The sequence below is a fragment of the Pelophylax lessonae genome, assembly GCF_965119305.1.
Source record: "Pelophylax lessonae genome assembly, chromosome: 9".
Classification (NCBI taxonomy): domain Eukaryota; kingdom Metazoa; phylum Chordata; class Amphibia; order Anura; family Ranidae; genus Pelophylax; species Pelophylax lessonae.
In genome coordinates, this window is record NC_138776.1 from 50020879 (window position 1) to 50040778 (window position 19900).

Sequence of the window (19900 nt, forward strand, 5' to 3'; positions counted from 1 at the left end):
GGTTCTGAAATGATTTATCTTTGTCTCATTTTAATGTTTTCTTGCACACACATATTCCTGTTCCTTGTTTTTAGCATTTGACAAATGTTACTTCTTTCTTGCTAAGTCCAACATGTTATGAAAAAAAAAAATTCATTTTATATAAAATTAGCACTAATGACCCTTATGGGCACCTGTGTCCAAAAAAGTTTTTGGACAAATTCATATCACCCAGAGGTCTGTGGTCCTCATTCTGCAGGAACCTCTCTAGAGTGGACAAATTGCAAAGATAAAGCCATTCCAAATGTGCTGTCCGATGATGTTCGAGAAAACTTTTTATGTCTTGCTTTACCTGGAGGAATTGGATAAAGCATGTCATCATTAGCGCAAAATGCCTATATTTACAGTTCTATTTCTGAATAATATCAGTTCCCTTGAGGGGATCAAATGACCATTTAAATGAAAGTCACCAATTTGCAAGATGTTTTTGTATAAAAATAAAGCTAGGAAATCAGTTTTTCAGAATTTGGCCAATTATTATTTTATAAATAACTAATCTGCATCTTTAAATTTTAAACTATATTAAATAATAAGAAAGTAGCAAAGGAATTTTTTTGGGGACTTTAAAGGTGCAGACACAAATTTTTCAAATAATGAATAAAAAAACATTTTTAAAAAAAAAAAAATTTTTACACATTTTATTTATTCAAAAATGACAAACATTGTTTAAAAGCACATAAAAGAAAAAGGAAGAAAAAACTTGATGGTGTCAGCTCATAATAGCAAATAATAACCCCATCAACCTTGATCGTCCCTTAGACCTTGTGGTCTTTTAAACTGTATGCATAGCCAAAACCTTTTTTTTTTTTAAGCTGCAGATTTTTGGCTTTTTGTGTCCCCACTGCAGAAGTTAACAAAGATGTAACATGAAGTCAGAGAAAAACTCTAAAAAGGGAAATCTCTGATGGTTTGCCTCATGAACTGAACTGCCCATTGGAAGATTAAAGCCCCGTACACACCAGTCGAAATTCGGCCGGGAAATTTCGTCCGACGACCGATCTGCCGATTTTCGGCTTGTTAGTATGATGCTTCCGACAACCGACTCCGACTTTTCACCCAAAAAAATCCTGGTGTGCAGGCTATATAATTTTTGTCGACCGTCAAAACACGTCCGATTTTCGTCTCATTAGTACAGATTTAGATGGGGAAAAATCTTATGAGCAAGACTGGGCATGCTCAGAGATGAAAGAACACAAAGAAAGCAATCCAACTCATGGCATTACTTCTGAAGTAGAATTCTGTCGTGCGGGAAAATTTGTGTGCAGTCTAGAGCACATTCCAACCAACAGACACCACTCTGGACAAAAGACGGACGACCGGTCGGCGGAAATTCGTTACGTGTGTACGAGGCTTTACTTTTACCTTTTTGTTCTGGTGTAGAATTTTAAATTCCTATCCATTTCTGGACAATTTGGAGGGGTGAATCTTCCCGGAGGGGACACAAACAATATTTAACAGAAGTTTTATTCTTCTCCACTGTATCCCAAATTGAAAAAAAAAAAAAGTTTAGGGCATACACTTTAAGTTTAGTAACATCCCACTCTGATGAAAGTTATTAAAGTTTCTTTAATTTATTGAAGATGTGTGGATGTTATCTACTTTATTTTTTATTCTTGTACGTTGGCTTTTTAATTTATCAGTTTGTGATCCTTTAAGAGCACTTTGGGGTGTATACATCACTAGTTAGTTCATCTCTAACTTATTGTACGTGTTTTCTGGGATGGTTCATAGATTGCTGGGAAAATGACCTTAGGCAGCAAGTTGTTAGCTTGCCGTTCTGTTTGCTAAATGCCATGATTGTTGATGTGGCAGACACGCTTTAAGCCAGAGCATTGCTGTTTGGAATGAGAAACGCACCCATATGCCGGTGGCGGGAGAGGCGGCATCGTCTGGTAGTCTCCCCCAATGCCCTGTGGGTGAATACAGAACCCTGAAGCATTGAAGGGTTTATACTGATTGCTCTTTTTTTTTTTTTTTCCTGTCCTCTTCAAACATTCTGAAAGTTTCATACCTCAGCTTACAGCACGTTCTATAATGCATCCTAATTATTTGTCTGTATGTTACACAACAATGTGTTTCCTCACAACAGTCTGTTTTTCCCAGTTCTTATTACCAGACTTATTGGCGAGACACTAACTGTGCCAATGGGATATGCAGTATTTCTTTTTCTGCAAAATAAGAGAAAAAAAAATAATACAAAAAAAAAAAGACTGTTAAAAAAAATTCATAAAAACCTCCTTAATCTATTTTTATTGCTTCCAGAAAGTGTTTTTTTTTTTTTTTTTTCACTACAGCATGCTGTATCTTCCGCTTGTGTTTGCTTTCCCCGATCATGCTAGCGTATCGCTTCAAAGGCATGCCTCATAGCGCTAACCCCTCCATCCCGCTGTCTGCTTGCTTCTCTGCTCCATCTCTCTCTCTTTTTTTCTTTACACAAGATGTAACTTACAAATAAACATGAGCATTTGATAAAGCTGCACTGTCTCAAGGCTTTATACATACTAGAAAAAAAACCCAACTGGCTATGCTGTGATTGGCCAAATAAACACAGGAGAAAAATTTGATAAACCACGTAGAAGTTGTAGGGAGAATTGTATAGTGCACACAAATGAACGAAATCAAAAAAATAGGAACCAACCTATCATTTGGCTTCTATGACATCAGGAGTCTACAATCAGGAGTCTACAATTAGGAGTCTACAATCTTTTAGCTTGCAGATGCTGTCTTGCAACTTTTGCAGCATACTGTAGGTTTTGTACATTCCTTCTGTGTTTTTTATTCATAAACTTTTTGGTTCAGGCAAATTTGATAGTTCTTTTGTTCTGGGATGGGACTTGTCGCTGCCGTGATCTCTGTGTAGACGTCTTTTTTTTATCCATAGATCAGTTGTGTCTGATCCCAGGACAATAGAACTACTATGCTTCTGGTGGACCAAAGCTCCCATAGCTATAGAGATTGAACTTAATGCTCTTGACATGTCTGTCTTCAGTCATGACAACTGTCTATGTAACTTTGGCCAAAAATATAAGAACAATCTAGAAAGAAAGGTAATGCTGACCCAAAAATGTTATTTAAGCTATAGGTAGGTTCTGGTAGGCCAAGTTACCCACTATCTTCTTGTATCTTGTGGGGATCCACCTGGCTCTGCTATCGGACACCTTGGGGTTTTGTGTCTTCCTGCTCATTTTTGGGTTTTCAAACTCCATCTGTTACATTCTGTATGATACCATTAAATACAAAGTCAAGCAGGGAGAGTGTAAACCCTTTGGAATGGCCATATCAGGTGTGCAGACCCAGAAATTTAGTGTGGAGATCTCGTCAAAAGACTCCCCCAAAAAGATATAAGAAACCATCAGAAAGGTTCAAGTTCTGGCATCTGCCAAACACTGAAATACCAGTGTTGGGTGGGTCAAGACTTTAATAACAGTTTTTTTGAACAGAAAATAAAGTTTTCTAAACATGGAAGGCCCCTTTGGAGGGAGATACTGCAGCTTTAGTTGTTTCTGCGAATGAAGCATAAAATTATGCCACAATCATTTACCTTTCCATGGACTTTGTTTAACTCTGTGATTTTTTTTTTTTAATTAAAGTTCTACGCTTTTTGCAATTAGTAACCAGTTCATTGATTTCTTTTTATTTTATTTTTCTTTTATCTCTTCCTGTTCCCTTTTCTGCTGGCTTCTGTCTTGAACTCATTCAGACCTGAGCGCACCTAAGAAATGTCGAGCGCGCTTTGGCCTTGATCAGCAGAATAACTGGTGCGGTCCCTGCAGGTGTGTATGGTTATTCCCAATATAGCTATGGCTGGTTTCACCGTTTACTTTTATTTATTTATTTTTTCTTTTACTTGGTAATTTCCCGCTCTGTGCCTACAGCTAACAGCTTAGTCGTCAAGTGGTTGGTGGCCCCTTGTTGTCCGACACACCAGACTGGCCAAACACATGTCTGGCCACTGCTGTTTCTCCATAATGTGGGAGTTCTTGGACAGTGGTTGAGGTGTGCTGTGGAATCAGACCCTCAAAAATCTTCAAGGTTCTAGTAGTTCAACTATGAATCTTTCTGCCTTGTGTTATTCTTATAACCTAAAGCAAGACTTATAACACGCTGTTTTTGTTGCTAATATGTGTGTTATAGAATAAACCATCCAACAAAGATCATTTAGACATTGAGGGCATTAGGCTAAGTCATGATCTGGATCCTTATATCTCTTGGGGACACCTATCTTAGAGGTTTGGATTTTTCCACTCACCTTAAGGGTGTTCCCAATCCTGTTGCATTCTCTGCTCTATGAAATACATTTAAAATGCAACAGAGAGAGTGTGAACTCCTAGTAAATAGTAAAAGAAGGTTTGCAACTTGGGAACCGAAGACCAGAGATCTCTAAGATAATTTTTTGAGAAGTATACAAAGATGATACATCATTTAATTCTCCAGTATCTCCAAAAACTTAAATACTCAACTGACCCTTTAACAACTGCTAGCAACCAGTGTGCAATAAGACACAAATGTTTTTGTAGCTGGCTATCCGACATATTGTGATTTAACAACTGGAACTGTCTCATTTCTAAAGGTTCCCAGAGAACTGTTGGGTTGCATTATGACGAATGTTGGTTTAGTTGAACGATAGAAAAGGAGGGATTTTTTGAAAAAAAAAAAAAGTTTAATGCTAGGAAGCTGAAAGGGTTTTAGCAGCAGCAACTTCTGCTTTTCTTCCCCTCTTGGTATGCTACATCTAAAGGCCCTTAACCCATCACTGTATTTAACAAAGTCACAGTCATTCATTGCTATCTGCTTGTCATCTACATCTCATGGACCTAATAACATCCCTGAACATTTGCCTTCCCTGTTGCAATGAGTGCACGTAGAGGTTTTCCCCTTGAATTTTACAGAAAAGTGTACAAATACTGCAGATTCAGTTAAAAAGAAAAACATTTTGTGGCATCTCAGAACTTGTGAGGTATCCTATCCATCGCACATTGGTCATCCAGCCACTTTGACATCCCATATCATTTCTTTGAGCATGTTACGATTCCCGTTCCATGTCAGACACCCTTCATTCATGGACGTTGTGTGCTGTGAAGAATGATAGCGTCCCAAGTCCTGTAGTATCTGAATATTTTTTTATTATGCTGTACTGTGCTGGCTTTAATGTTATTGTGAAATAAAAATTTCGGCCCTTGCTCTGGACTTTCGCTTCCTGCTCTGCCTGGCACTGGCTGGTGAACATTTCACGGCTCGCTGTTACAGAGGAAAGCTGGTTCATTGTCTTTGTAGTCCACCAACCTGGTCCAACATAACAGACCCATCAACGACTCTGGAAGCTCTGTGTGTTGGCAACGGCATGGAGGGGAATTACCAAATAAAACAAAAACTGTTTTGTAGGTATCCTTAGCTAAGAATGTGCCTCCAAGTGAGCAGTATACACCATGTTGTTGTATTTTCTGTGTGTTTACATTGTGCTAACAGATGCAAATGCTCCTAAGAAGTGTCGGGCATTGTTCGGACTTGACCGACAGAGTCTATGGTGTAAACCGTGCAGGTATATAAAACAAGGCCGCTGGGAATCAATGAAATCCCTTCTGTCCTTCCTGATGCCTCTTTATGATTGCACCCACTTCTCTCCAATGAAAATTCCTTCTTTCTTTCCTCTACATTTTACTGGTGGTTGGAATCCTTACTTTGATCTCCTCTTAAGGCATGTCATAAAAGACCAGAAAAATACATTTTTCTGGTGGTCAAATCTCAGCTGAAGTAGTAGATGAGAAAACTTGGGTTAAAGTACCAAGCAGAAGGTAGTTGAAGGTAATAAAGTATTGAAGAGGTGTTCTTTATTGACACCTAGGTAGCCATAAATTGCCCAATTAGGACAAGTGCTGTTTGAAATCAGGGCTTTGTGTATAATTGTCAGCCTTTTTTAGGTTGCCATAACTTCATCTAATTCATAAACTGTTGCATGTCCAATTATCTTTGTTTGATGATAGGTCCCCTTAATTAGGTGTTAGTGTTTTAGTTTTTTTTAAAGTTGTACTAACCACTGTCTCTCCACAATTGTTGAGTTTAACAATTTTGCCAGAGAATGTGAAAAGAATAAGTCAGCCGTAAACATCAGAGGTTGGTCTGACATACAGACCTCATCAAATTGCCAAAAGTCTTTCTTCTGAAAGACCTGTTCTTAAACTTGCTTGCATCACCCAAGCATACAGGTAATTCCTAGGGGCGGAAAGTCACTCACTGATGCAGGACTTTTGTCCAGAGACATTAGAGGCAGCATATTTTTTTTCCCCTAATATTGACTGTGGACCTGTTGCAATCTACTGGCTTTCACCAACCTCAAGGCCTAAAATATTCAAAATTGTCCAGACTTGGCAGAGGTCATCACATGTCTGTAGATATCTTAACTCCATCATAGTACTTCCAACATTATTTTATACAGCAACAAGGCCTGCTGTGGGTTTGAAGTACCGTGACTGTGGCTGTGAGGCTCACCAAAGAAAGACAGAGTGCCGAACACTTGCCTTCTTCTCGGGCACACCTTAATGCTTTTTGAGAGTTCTCTAAGTTGAATGCCCTTGTTGAATATGGCATATGTATGGTAACAACTGCTTTCTCGTTGGACAACCTCTTTGTGTAACCAGAAGTGCTTATGATGGAGTATTTAGCTATTGCTTCTACATAGCTGGTTCTGATTCCAAATATCCCAAGCAATGTGCTAGTTGAGCACATTGCTTGCAAAGGTCAGATTGTGTGCAAGAAGCCTTTGACTTGCAGGTCAAGTGGCCTTGTTTTCCATAATAAGATCTCTCAAGAGTATGGTTCTGTAAGGGTGCAGAATAGCTTCCCTATAATGACACTGGAAAGTGGATCATTTTCTTGGGAAAAGCTTTATAACCTTGCATTGAGAGCACAATGTCAATAACTCTTGAACTAACATCCACACAGGAGGCACAAGTAGTAACCAACGTGTTCACTGTAATTGAACTGTGACTCATCTCGTAGGGTCTAGGTAAATGATACATGTCAGTCGCTTTAGATAAATCTTGGTGGAGGGACTACGAATTCTCACTTTCTTCCTTCTCAATGATCCTTTTGGTTAAATCTGTTATTTCTTTATTCTGATGCAAGCAGTCTTTGAATTTGGAATGTAACAATGGTAGGTATGGCTTCCTCCCTCTCTGTGTGTTAACATGTGTCACTTCATCTTGTGTTTCATGATCTTAGCATGTAGGCTTAAGACCATTTTACTGAAAGCACTCATGCGGTCAGTGTTGGGTATATTAGACAAAAACACTAGCTGGTCTTGTTGAAGCTGAACTCCAGCCTTCCCCTCAGTCTTGCACAATATACAGGCTTCTCCCCAGTACTGACATTTCTTAGTCTGATTTCACCACACGCTTTGAGCTTCTCTCAGTGCGCATTAAAAGCAAGTCATACAGAGTCCACCACTTTTCCTAGTTGGAGGACATCCAGCCCAACATCTAGCCCTTTTAAGCCCAGCATTATTGTCACTGGTCTGCCCCACCCCTGTCATTCACTTGATATAATTTCTGTTCAGTCTCTGAGGATCAGCACCACATGTGGCCTTTACCTAGGGTGGTCTGCATATAAATGCTGCCTCCCTAGGACCGCCCACTCTTCCAGACTAATATCTATGCATATAGGCATTTTAATATTTGCATAACTCTTCCCAATAGCCAGCCCACTGCTTGCATCTCTACTGAGGGCTCTTGAGAGGAGTACCGAGGCAGGTGCTGTGATGTTTTAAGATAGCTATGTACAATACCCTGCCAGGCCCTTCCACCAGTCATGAGCTGCCTACATTGCATAGGGAGGTCTAGTAATGATGTCACGTTAAATATAAAATGAGTTATGTAATGAAAATGGAAAGTCTTTATTTCAAACTTTCTTTAGCATCTTGATAGGGCTGGGGAGAGGAACCAAGGATGGCAACATTTTAAGCAGATAAACTTCAGCTTTAGCCATGGTAAGGCCTATCGGGTTTTTCAATTCCTTTGCAGCTGGAAGGCCACAGGCTATCCAGGTCTCAGAACAGATATAGCATTATTTGGGAAACTGAATTGGAAGATTATATGTGTCATGAAAAACTAAGATGGAGGTCTTTCCATGACACATTTTTTATTTTACAAATGATAACTTGGACAACCGGTGGTCCTCCAGCTAAGGAGGAACTATAAATCCCATCAGGCCATACCATGGTTCACAAGACCAGCTAGAATTTTGAAGTCTTTTACAGGCTGAGTGGCTGCTGCAGCCAATAATGTCCCAACTCATCCCACCAAAAGACTGAAGAAGGTAGTTATTGGGCTCTGGGCAGCAATGCTCATTAGCTAGAGAGTTGCATGTTTTTGGCTTTCACTACTTGACTCTTTTTTAATAGTGGAAACATGAAAAACGTATTTGGTATTCTAATAGTATAGTTGTAGGCCAAAAAATGTTGCTTAGATACAACTGAAAAGTATATTGTAACAATCGTGTGATACCAAAAAACACTCACAAGTCATCCTAACCTCAACTACTAACTTGTCTTCTCCTAACCCATGTCAGACGTTGAGCATGATCAGCACATGCCTCCACCCCATTCTCCCATCCTGTCATTCATTCTCTGCTTGAGCATTCAGTCCTGCATGATCCAACTTCACTGACTGTGTAATGGCAATATATATTAATGAAAAAATATTTTATTTAAAATTGTACTGGTATGGTGTGCCAGTATGACTCTCCCATAGATACTGTACACAAGGGCACCATATTACCATCTGCTAGGAATCACCTTTACTAGATGTGCATGCTGCATTATGTCAGTCAGCCTTTAACTTAAATCACTTGGATATATGGAGCCTATATTATTTGTCAGCCCTTTTCTTTATTTAGATGTAGTAACATACAATTCAAGAAAGTTACCTGACCATTTATTAATAACCTGCCTTGTACAATTAAGCATCATTAGTGCAGGGCATGAATAATAGCAGTCATACATGGAATATTTCAAAATATAGAACCTGTGTCCACTTTTCCTTCTTAAAATTTCCTACAGTAGGTGAGAACTAAAACTCCCCTATCTAAGCTATGCTGTTTTGCATACAGCTTAGGAGGTGGGCTACGTCATGATTTTTTCAGCTGCAAGGAACAAGAAAAAGCATTCCCAATTGTTTTAATGTATGTCTGGGCAAAAAAAAAAAAAAAAAAAACTTATGAAGTACCTCTCTGCATCACATGCACATTTCCCTGTGTTTTCCATTTTATAAAAAAGTACAGAAAAAGACCCGTTGATCTGCCAGAAATCCGGTGAGCTCGTAATTTCCTGTAGTGAGATGACACCACCTCTGCTGCACTGAAGTTATGGACAGTGTTGTCAGCCCTGAATTCTCCCTTCTGGACTACAGAAAACCACCCCCTCCCCACCTCAATATCATACGGAGTAAGTATTTTGTAGTCCAGCAGGGGTGAGTTCATACAGGGCTCATGACACTGTTAGGGATTTCAGTGCAGCAGAAGCAGCATTGTCAGCCTACAACAAGAAGTTAAGAGCTTACTCAATTTCCGGCTGGATCCAATATTATTTTTCTACACTTGCCCAAGCATTCATTTTTTAACAGTTCAAAACAACTCCCTACTTTTCCCCTAGTCCTTTGTTAAATGCACAGTTGTGTTGTGAAATATAGAACTTAGGTGCCTTGTGCAGTTAGGTTTACAATATCACACAAGGTTGCTTTTGAAATGAGACTTTATATTCAGCACCCCGGGTCCCTTGTGGAACTCGGTTCACTATGCCATATAAGGTAACTTTATAAAAAAAGGACTTTATATTGACCACCCCAGGTGCCTTGTGGAGCTAGGTTCACACAAGATGTCTTTTCTATATAGCACTATATTTACACCAACCAGATGACTTGTGGTGCTGAGTGAGAATGTACTTATACCATTTCAAGTAACACGCAGCAAAAAAAAAAAAAAAAATATTTTTTTAGAGGAGTTGGATGACTTGTAAAGTTTTGTTTTTTGGTCATTCATAGATTGTCAGGTCTTAGAGGACAAAATAGGACACATTCCTTTAGAATTAAGGACTAATCTAGCAGTCACCCAATATTTTAAATTAAATGTACAGTGTATTTGAAGCAATTTTTAGGCGATTTTTAATATATTTTTTTTTTTCATTCTATGTATGTATTATTGTATTTAGTTTGCAGGCTTGCCAATACTCTCTCTAGTGTAGGTAGGTGTAGGTCTAGTGCAGAGTAGGTGATTAGCATCCCTGCTTAATTGCTGCAGAGAGAAGCTTTATTACCCTTTAGAAAGCCTTTTATTATCAAGTGAGACCAGACTGGTAGATTTACACTGAAAATAAGGAGCAATAATACATAATCACTTTGCAGTATTGTTAAGCAGGTAGCAAAGCTATGTAATGGGATTATATGGTTGCCCCAAAGTCCACATATAATTATCCACTAAACAGGAACTAGCATTTTTTAAACTATTTACATACATTACATTATAATATCTTAGAAAAATTGTAAAGATTTTTTAAAAAAATTCGGCCAACAAAAATAATCTGCCAAAAATAGGGTTTTCAGCACTGTGCCGAAATAAAAAGAGGTGCCGATGATGGTGCCAAAAAATCAGTGATTTTACAGTGATTTTGCTGTGCTTTTCATCAGTCTGTCTCAAAAAATGCATCAAAACCACAACACGGGTGCAATTTTTATGCATTCTTGCTGCGTTTCTAATGCATTTCAACAGGGAGGTGCATTTTTGTTTTTGTTTTGTGTGTTTTTTTTTTTTTTTTTTTTTACCGACCAAATGTGCACAAAAAAATGCAGCAAGAAGGATTTTTAACACCACTTCAAAAAGTGACGATAATGGCCGACAATAAATTTATGTTCATTTAAATTCATTATATTAATTAAAAAGTCGAATATAATACAATTATTTATAATATATATATATATATATATATATATATTTTTTTTTTTAAACCGGTCGAAGTGCATCCAGAATTTTCGGTTTTCGCATAAAAAAAAATTTCATTTCGGTGCATAACTAAAAAAAAAAAAAGAAACACTCATCAAATTATTTACATTAAGCTAACAACATACACACACACACACACACACATATATATATATATATATATATATATATATATATATATATATATATATACACAGTATATATGTATGTATGTATAAAAAGACACTATAAAACACTGTTGTTTCCTTTGAGGAGTCATGGAACTTTTACTACCATTGGCAGCCACAGAGAGGGCTTAAAGACATGCATTCACAGCATAGTGACAATGGGATTAATTTACTAAAACTGGAGAGTGCAAAATCTGGTGCAGCTTTGCATAGAAACCAATCAGCTTCCATTTTTATTTTGTCGAAGCTTAATTGAACAAGCTGAAGTTGGAAGCTGATTGACTTCCATGCATAGCTGTCCCAGATTTAGCACCCTCAAGTTTTAGTAAATCAACCCCAATTCCTGCTGATAGCCCATTCACACAGCAAGGTAGACACACCGATCCACCCTCCCTTGTTCAGGCCATCTCATTAGGTGGCTAAAGCCCCATACATACGGGCCGAATGTCGGAAGACATTGGCCAGTTAAATATAAAAAAGAGCCCAACATTCGGCCCATGTGTACACCAGTTCATCAGTTCTGTCGGACGAGCATGCTGGAAAACCAGAAGCTGACTGGCTCCCGATCAGCGCTCTCAGCCAATGGAACGGAGTGTTCTGGCCGGGGGGCATCCCGTCCCCCTGTCAGAACATAACATTTCAGCGGGGGAGATCGCTGTACTAATGTCGGATCGTTAGTACATCAGCTCCGACCAGAGCTGGGCTGAAAAAAAAAACAAATAGTGTGTACCAGGCTTAGCACTGTGAATTGCCACTGTGAAACCACATAGCAGGTTGCCCTACTGCTTGTGGTTAGCAATTCATATTGCAGCAAGGCTCTCTGGCCACTGCTAAATAACTGAATATACACAATGCTTACAGCAGGGGTGGACAAACCATTAGCGCAGACTGTGCAGCTGCACAAGGGCCATTTGTTACGTAGGGGCCCATTTACACTACCTGTAGGTCAGATCTGTGCAAAGACCCCTCTCACTGTCACATAGACCTCTGGACATAACTCACATTTAGCTAGCTTACAAAAAATTGAATGGAGGCCCACAAAATTGGCCTTAGACTGAGGCCTTTTGGTGACTCCTTATCCTGTCTATAGTGATATTGAAAAGGAAGTTCCTAGGGGACACATAGTTGCTTAAATTAGTTTGACCAAAGAGCTAATGTGTACTGCTCAGAGCCCAATGCCAGTATTTGTCTATGTTTGTGCACTGTTACGCTAATTATGATTTTTCCAGAAGGCGCTTACAATAGACTCTTTTCCCCCCGTTTTTAGGAGAAAAAAGAAGTGCATTCGCTACATACAAGGTGAAGGCAGCTGCGTGAGTCCGCCATCTTCAGATGGAAGCTTACTAGACTCTCCTCCTTCTTCTCCCACCATGCTAGACTCCCCAACAAGAGACTCCAACTCACAAAGTGAACAAACACAACCTCTATCTCTATCCTTGAAGCCTGAACCTCTGGCGCGGCTGTGCATGCCTCACTCACCTCTGACAGAAAGCCCGGTCCGGAAGCCCAGCAACTTGCCAGCTAATATTTGTCAGAACGGGACAGACCACAGTCACCAACCCGGCTCATTACCGCCTTCAACACCGTACTCCTTGTCAACAGCACAGCCGTCAACGTCCTTCCTCCCCACACATCGATCCCTAGCTGGAACTCAACTTCAGCCGCTTTCCCTCGTCACTAAGTCATTAGAGTAGTACACAGCCCAGCACTTTTTCCTGGCCATTTTATTTTTTAAATATTGGTTTATCTCGTATTTTTTTTTTCCATGATTTTCGTATATATAAATATTTTTTTTTTTTTTTTTTTTTTTAATTTGTGCCAAGCGGCTACTTTAGTAGATGTTTTATGAAGTTCATTGGTCAATATTTGACCTGTCTTTTTATCTCCGCCTTTCCGATTTGACTGTGCGGGGCCTCTACGAGCCCTCGGGGGTCCTGCCAAAAGAAAAAAAAAAATTTGTATCATCAACTTTAGTCTTTTTAGCATCGGAAGAAGGGGGAAATTATATATATATAAATATATGAAAATTACAAAAAATACATAACTGTTATGTAGTTCTGATAGGTTACTTTGAAAAGACTGATTTAAAGAATAATAATAAAAAAACAAAAAAACTGAAAAAAAAAAAAACAAGCAATTTTGAAGCAGCCCTCTAAGAAGGAGTTGGTTCTTGATTATTTGTATTACATACGAGCTTGCGAACCAATCATCTTACATCCTCTTTGTACTACCCTCCAGGGCACGATGAATGCAGAGCCCTCTCGTGAAACAACTTTTATTGTGATGTTATTGTTATTGTTGAAATGTACAGAACACAAAGGGTTAAAAATGAACAAATGTGTTAATATGCCTTCAAATGGTGGTAGAATTTTTTTTTTTCTTTTTTTTTTTTTTTTCTTTCTTTTTTTTTTTTCTTTTTCCTCCACTGGGGGAAGGGATGCTACATGGGAAATTGGGTTGGGTACGTTGATTTCAGAGCCATTGGACCAGTACGTAGTATTTATTACCTAGAATTTGCTTGTGTCTTCTTTGTATGTCGTCCCTTTTTTGGCAAAATATGTCTGTTCCCTGTTTCTCAACGCATTGTATAAATTTTTTTTTTTTTCCTGAGTCTAAGCATCTTATATATATATCATTTGTACAAGGTTTTTAAGTTTATATATAAATTTATATATTATATATATTTTTTTTTGTTTTGCTGTATGAAACTCTGTTGCCACCAAAATGGACGTTTGTAGCTGCATTTTAAAGGATCAATATTGTAAAAAAAAAAAAAAAGACACATTTGCTTTAAAAGCCATTAAACCGAGACTTGAAATTAACAAGGGAAAGCGACCCATGCTGTCTCATCAACAGCACCTTGTAAATGACTTACGGAACAGGAGACCCACCTGCGCCAATAGAACTGTAGACTGTAAAGAGGAAAAAAAATTGATGTGCCAAAATTCCCGGTGATAACCCCCTCCCCCCCTGTTTTTGATGCTGTATTTTTGTTCCTCATGTTTTTGATGTGATGTTACATAGCTAGATACGTACGTAGATTTTCGTCATCTTTAACAAGTGTTTTTGGTAGGAGGGTGGCTGGGCAGCATTAAATAAAAAAAAAAAAAACATTGAGGTACAAAACTGATCCCCCCCACCCCACCCCCACCCCATGGGCCAAAATCTTGTACATTAGATTACTCACAAAGTGAAAGACTGCCACTTTTATGCACGCTTGCTACGTATAGGTAGGTAGCAAGCGTTACAAATAAAGAAAATTAAATCAGAAATAGGCATGTTGGTGTTGCAAAAAAAATTAAAAAACAAAAAAAAGAGAAAAATAAAAACGACAAAAAAACTTGAGCAAAAAACTCAGAAACTGTTTCATCCGTTCATCGAGTGCCATTGTATTTGACATGACTCAATTGTAAATCTGTCTGGTTTACTCTGGTTTATTAAGATGCGAATTAATAACTATAACATTTTTGTGAATACTTTGAATGTTTCCTAACAGCTGTGATGTTACCGTTCAGTTCTAAGATCTTTATTCCGATTTAATTTCAAGATGGTTTTTAAAACCACGCAAAAAAAAAAAAAAAAAATTTTTTTTTTTTTGTTATGAATTACACGTTCATGCTGTACAGTATCTGTAGCATGCAGTTCTGGATTAATAAAATCGACTTAGTATGTGCACGGTGTCATGTGTCCCCTGTTTTTCAACAGCAGCTCTGAGCTAAACAAGGATCAATGGGCAATATGGTGAACATATGAGCAAAAAATATCTCTTTAACACTTGCACTCTTTAAAGTGGTTGCGAACCCTTACATATATCCAGTGAAGTGACTCCTACATATGTTGCACCTGTTTATCTGCAGATCCAACGCACTCTTCCTGACAAACACCTTCCTGTGGACTTGTGGCTGTATGTCTATGTGGGTGCTGAAGTGACCACCGGCTAGAACCATGAGCAATCCGAACGAAGAATGTCACCAGCACACCATGGGTCTCCAAAAATTGGGTCTCAAATCTTTATTCAGCGATCACATGGTTACAGCAAACAGCAACGTTTCGGAGCCTCACAGGACTCCTTCATTAGGCAGGTGAAATATTTTTGGAGACCCATGGTGTGCTCTGGTGACATTCTTCATTCTGCAGCTCTCTCTTCTACAGCCATTCAAAGTACATTGTTTGAAGACACTGCACTCATTGGACTCTGTTATATTTTCTTGTCAGATTTCTTGCAATATTTTTTGTTTTTGCATTATATAGTTCATTATATATATATATATATATATATATATATATTTCCATAAGCATGTTGGAATAAGAGTTTATTATTGGGAGCGCGGTTAATTAATATATGCTATACCATTCACAGGTTACACTTAATATTATAACGAGCAGCTCCTGATACATTCAAAACAATTGTACACGTTTTTACTGAAGGAATCGATCACTTTTCACTTCAATATTAGATAATTGGTTTTGTATTTCACTTTTCTATTTTTGTGCGGGTGGAGGGTTGTTATACCCAATTTTTAGTTTACATTCAAAGAACAGGATTTAGATACCATTTCTGGGCTACAGCAGGTAGAGAGCAGGAATCTGCTGTTACACACTGCACAGCATAGAGCAGGGAGCTGAGAATCTGAAACCTGAGTTGAGGGAAAGGACAATACCCTCTACACCAGGGGTGGGGAAACTACGGCCCGCAAAGTCTTCTGGTCCGGCCCCTGTGCAGCTGAGTCGTGTCTCTCAGCTGATCTGTCAGAACAGAGCCGATGCTTCCGGTATAGTTCCGGCTCCATTTTGACAGTCTGAGTGAGTCACAGGCAGAGTGATATCAAATGCACTCCGCCTGTAACCAATACAGGAAACATCACCTCTTCCACCAGCGTGGCGCCACTACACTTCTAGCCAGCATTTCCCACCAGCAGCACACACAGCATTACCAGCCAGAGCCAGCAGTACCAGCCAGAATTAGCAGTACTCACAGCAGTACCAGCCAGAACCGGCAGTACCAGCCAGAGCCAGCAGTACCCACAGCGGTACCAGCCAGAGCCAGCAGTACCCACAGCGGTACCAGCAGTACTCCACAACAATATCAGCCAGAGCCAGCAGTAAACACAGCAGAACCCACAGCAGTACCAGCCAGAGCACGCACTACCCACAGCAGTACCAGCCAGAGCCAGCGATACCCGCAGCAGAGCCAGCAGTACCCACAGCAGTACCAGCCAGAGCCAGCAGTACCCCTAGCAGAACCTGCAGTACCCACAGCAGTACCAGCCAGAGTCAGCAGTACCCCTAGCAGAACCTGCAGTACCCACAGCAGTACCAGCCAGAGTCAGCAGTACCCACAACAGTACCAGCCAGCAGTACTAGCCTGAGCCAGCAGTACCCGCCTGAGCCAGCAGTACCAGCCAGCAGTACTAGCCAGTAGTACCAGCCAGCAGTACCAGCCTGAGCCAGCAGTACCCACAGCAGTACCAGCCAGCAGTACGCAAACCTGGAAAACCAGTTGCAAGTAGCAACATCACCAATACCAGCTAACATCACACAACTCACCAAAGAGAAGCAGTTGCAGCCACCACATTAGGGTTGAGTTAATTAAATGTTTGACCAAATATAACAGGCACATTTTTAAGTTGATAATTTTGTACGGCCCCCGAATGATTTTATAAATACCCAAATGGCCCTTGGCAGAAAAAAGGTTCCCCACCCCTGCTCTACACAGTATCATAGAGAAACATGCACATCTGAGGCTTTCAATCACCTGCTGTGTGCTGGAGGGAGGGTGTTTCCCATGATTGCTTGGTGTCCATATAGACCAGGGGTCTCAAATTGGTGGCCCTCCAGCTGTTGCGGAACTACAAGTCCCATCATGCTTCTGCCTACGGGAGTCATGTTTGTAACTGTCAGACTTGGAATGCCTCATGAGAATTGTAGTTCTGCAACAGCTGGAGGGCCACCAGTTTGAGACCCCTAGTATAGACTGTCAGAAGTGACTCATGCAGATAGCAGAGGAATCACAGAAATCACATCAAGTGCTTTGGGTTGAGGCAAGTACACACTGTAGAATGATATGTGTAATGGAACTGTGAACCACACTGTGTTTGTGGGCTTCCATCAGAATAGCACTTCCTCCAGTCTGAACATAGATATCAGATATTCTAGCCCTCCCCAATACAAAACTAGACGGAAATTAGCTTGTATAGAACTGGAACCTTTATTGAACAAACTTACACCGAATATATACAGGATGGACATCCCCCTCCTGATCAGAATACCCCACCAGGTCAGGTGCCTGATTACATTATCATATTGCATATGAAATTGTATACAGAAATAACATTAACCTGAACTAATTATCTAAGGAACCACCAACACAAACAGTATTCTACTTTACCACCCGTAACCAATAGATGACAGTGATTCAATCAACCTGAGCCAATTAACTAGCAGACTGCCGTCATCGAGCTCCTGAAATACAATACACATTATTATAAGTGTAAACACATCCCCACAGTGGACAACAGGTGAGTAAATCAGCATATTCAACAATGTGTGGAAGACAGGGGGTTGAGCTGATAATATTAGCATCTGCTATGCAGTCTCTTATTGGCAATAGGCAGCTAGGCCTAGAGTCCCAGAGTCTTCATATATTCCTTGAGATATATTGTTGACAGATATTACTGTCCCATTTAAGTAATCCAAACAATATTCTCATGTCCATTAAGTCCATCATTTTCTTGGGCACCGTGTCCCTAATAGACACAGGGTGACTTACACATAAGAGGGGCCTAGGGGACTGAGAGAGGGATTTCTTAACCTCTCTAAGGTAAGCTGTGTTCCACGGGCCCCCCAACCAAAGTAACTCCCGTCACAATATGCCTTTTTTTATTCAAGGAATTTTACCCACATCCTCAAAAACAGAGTAGCAAGGTGCCAACCTCGCGGGGTCACCTTAATTTGCTTCCACTTGTGAGATATTGAGTATTCCCCTGTGCACCATGGTCGACCAATGTATCCACTCTTCCTCCTATAGCCTCAGCCAGGTACGACTCTCAATCCGTTTGATAGGAAACTTTATTGCTTTGGCCCGTAAATAAAACATACATCTCTGATATCCCTCTGCACGTCCCAGGGCCACGCAGGCATTTATTCTCAAATAAAATCACAATAGATATATCCACCTGGTCCCTTCATAGTGTCTGTAAGAAATAAGTGGAGGTTATCTGTAAAGTCTCTAAAAAGTAGGAAGACTGTCTAATTCTTCTATGGTCTATGAAGTGCCCTATCCTATAGAGGCCTTTATTCACCCACCAGGCAAAGTGCTGGGGGTTCTCCCCCTCGGGGAAATGTGGAATATTGAAAAGGAAGCACTAGCTCGTGTCTCCAATTCTAACCCAGTCAGGTTTATAGGTTTTAGAGAAAATTTGGTATAGCTGAACTAGTTGAGAATAATAGCATAGAAAATGGGAAAGTCCCAGACCTTGTAGAAACGCCTCGCCACTTGTACAAAGTGGAGTGAGCTACCCTGCAACTACCGTTACTCCAAATAAATTTGAAGATCATTAGGATGATACAACCACTTTAGGAAGACTGCAAGGAAAGAAAAATAGCCTTTGATCCTGCCAGAAATCCAGTTAGCTACAAACTTCATGTTCTGGGCTGATAATGCTGTCTCTGCTGCACTGAAATCCCAAGAAGTGTCGTCAGTACTGCCTAGGTCTCTCTTGCTGCAGTACAGAACACCCCACCTTTTCATCACCTCCTTAACATAAAGGGGAAGGGGTATTTTAATCCACGGGAGAACACAGACAGGACTGGCAAAAATTGTTTGGATTTGAGCGCAGGAAAATCTGTGTTGTCAGCCCAGGACCACAAGCTTGAAGCTCAGAGATACACTTCAGTTATGTGTAGGTCTGTACAGAAGAAACCAAGAAAGAAAGTAGAGAAACCAAGATCAGCAACATAAAGAGAGAAGCTAGAGTAAAGAAATGGTGGGAGGATTGAGTCATCAGGTATTTCCAGTCATCTTGCTCCAGGTGCAAAGACCAAGCATGAGATCAACCAAGGGCAGTACAAGATAACAAGACAGACAGAAGGACAAATGGCAAAGCAGGCACCCAGCCATAAATCTAGAAACATGCTTGGAGGCTAACCCCATTTAGGCCCATTTGCCATAGCTATGCTTGATTTCCCTAAAATACTATTGCCCTCAGTGCCAAAATCTGGAGAACTGAAGAATGGGACTTTATGTGGCTAGCAGCAATTAGACTAGACACTTCAGGAGCATAGAGACATAAGTCAACATTTATCTAAACCAGCCTTCTATGGTTATTAGGAGTAGTAGTACATTCACCTGTGGACATGCTCTGTAATGTAAAAAAAATTTCACCACTCTTGGTAGCTTCAGGACTGAGGAAGCTACTTGGATGAGTAGCAAACATCTTCAACATTACGTAACAAGTCCAGTTGAATGTGACTGACTACTACTTGATGTCTTCCATGCTTTCCAACACTGTCTAATGGTGGAGTCTACTTGAGCAGTGGGTCTTCAAACTTTACAATATAATTATTTGCAGGCCGAATAAATCAGTTTTATAAATAAATGAGTCCCCATTACTTCATGGTCCCCTTCAATCTCCCCTTACTTCAGAGTCTTCGCTTAGATGAGGGGTCCCTATCAGCGACCTGTTACCAATGTAATACTTTCTAGCTCT

The 19900-nt window shown here is 39.9% G+C and overlaps 1 protein-coding gene across 46 annotated transcripts in view; it reads left to right on the forward strand.

Moving 5' to 3' along the window:
- The window catches only part of TCF7L2 (transcription factor 7 like 2), a 325847-nt gene extending 311326 nt beyond the window's left edge, over positions 1–14521 (forward strand). For 19 of the 46 annotated variants that reach the window (XM_082267896.1, XM_082267941.1, XM_082267907.1 and 16 more), the window contains 2 exons: positions 3740–3812; positions 12460–14521. In XM_082267896.1, coding sequence (XP_082124022.1) covers positions 3740–3812; positions 12460–12886 — 500 coding nt within the window. In that variant the 3' untranslated portion in view covers positions 12887–14521. Of the gene's footprint in view, positions 1–3739; positions 3813–5505; positions 5579–7164; positions 7191–9307; positions 9477–12459 lie in introns of those variants that run through there. The other 27 variants (XM_082267915.1, XM_082267926.1, XM_082267916.1 and 24 more) reach the window with 7 other exon arrangements.
- Positions 14522–19900: the final 5379 nt, after the last annotated feature.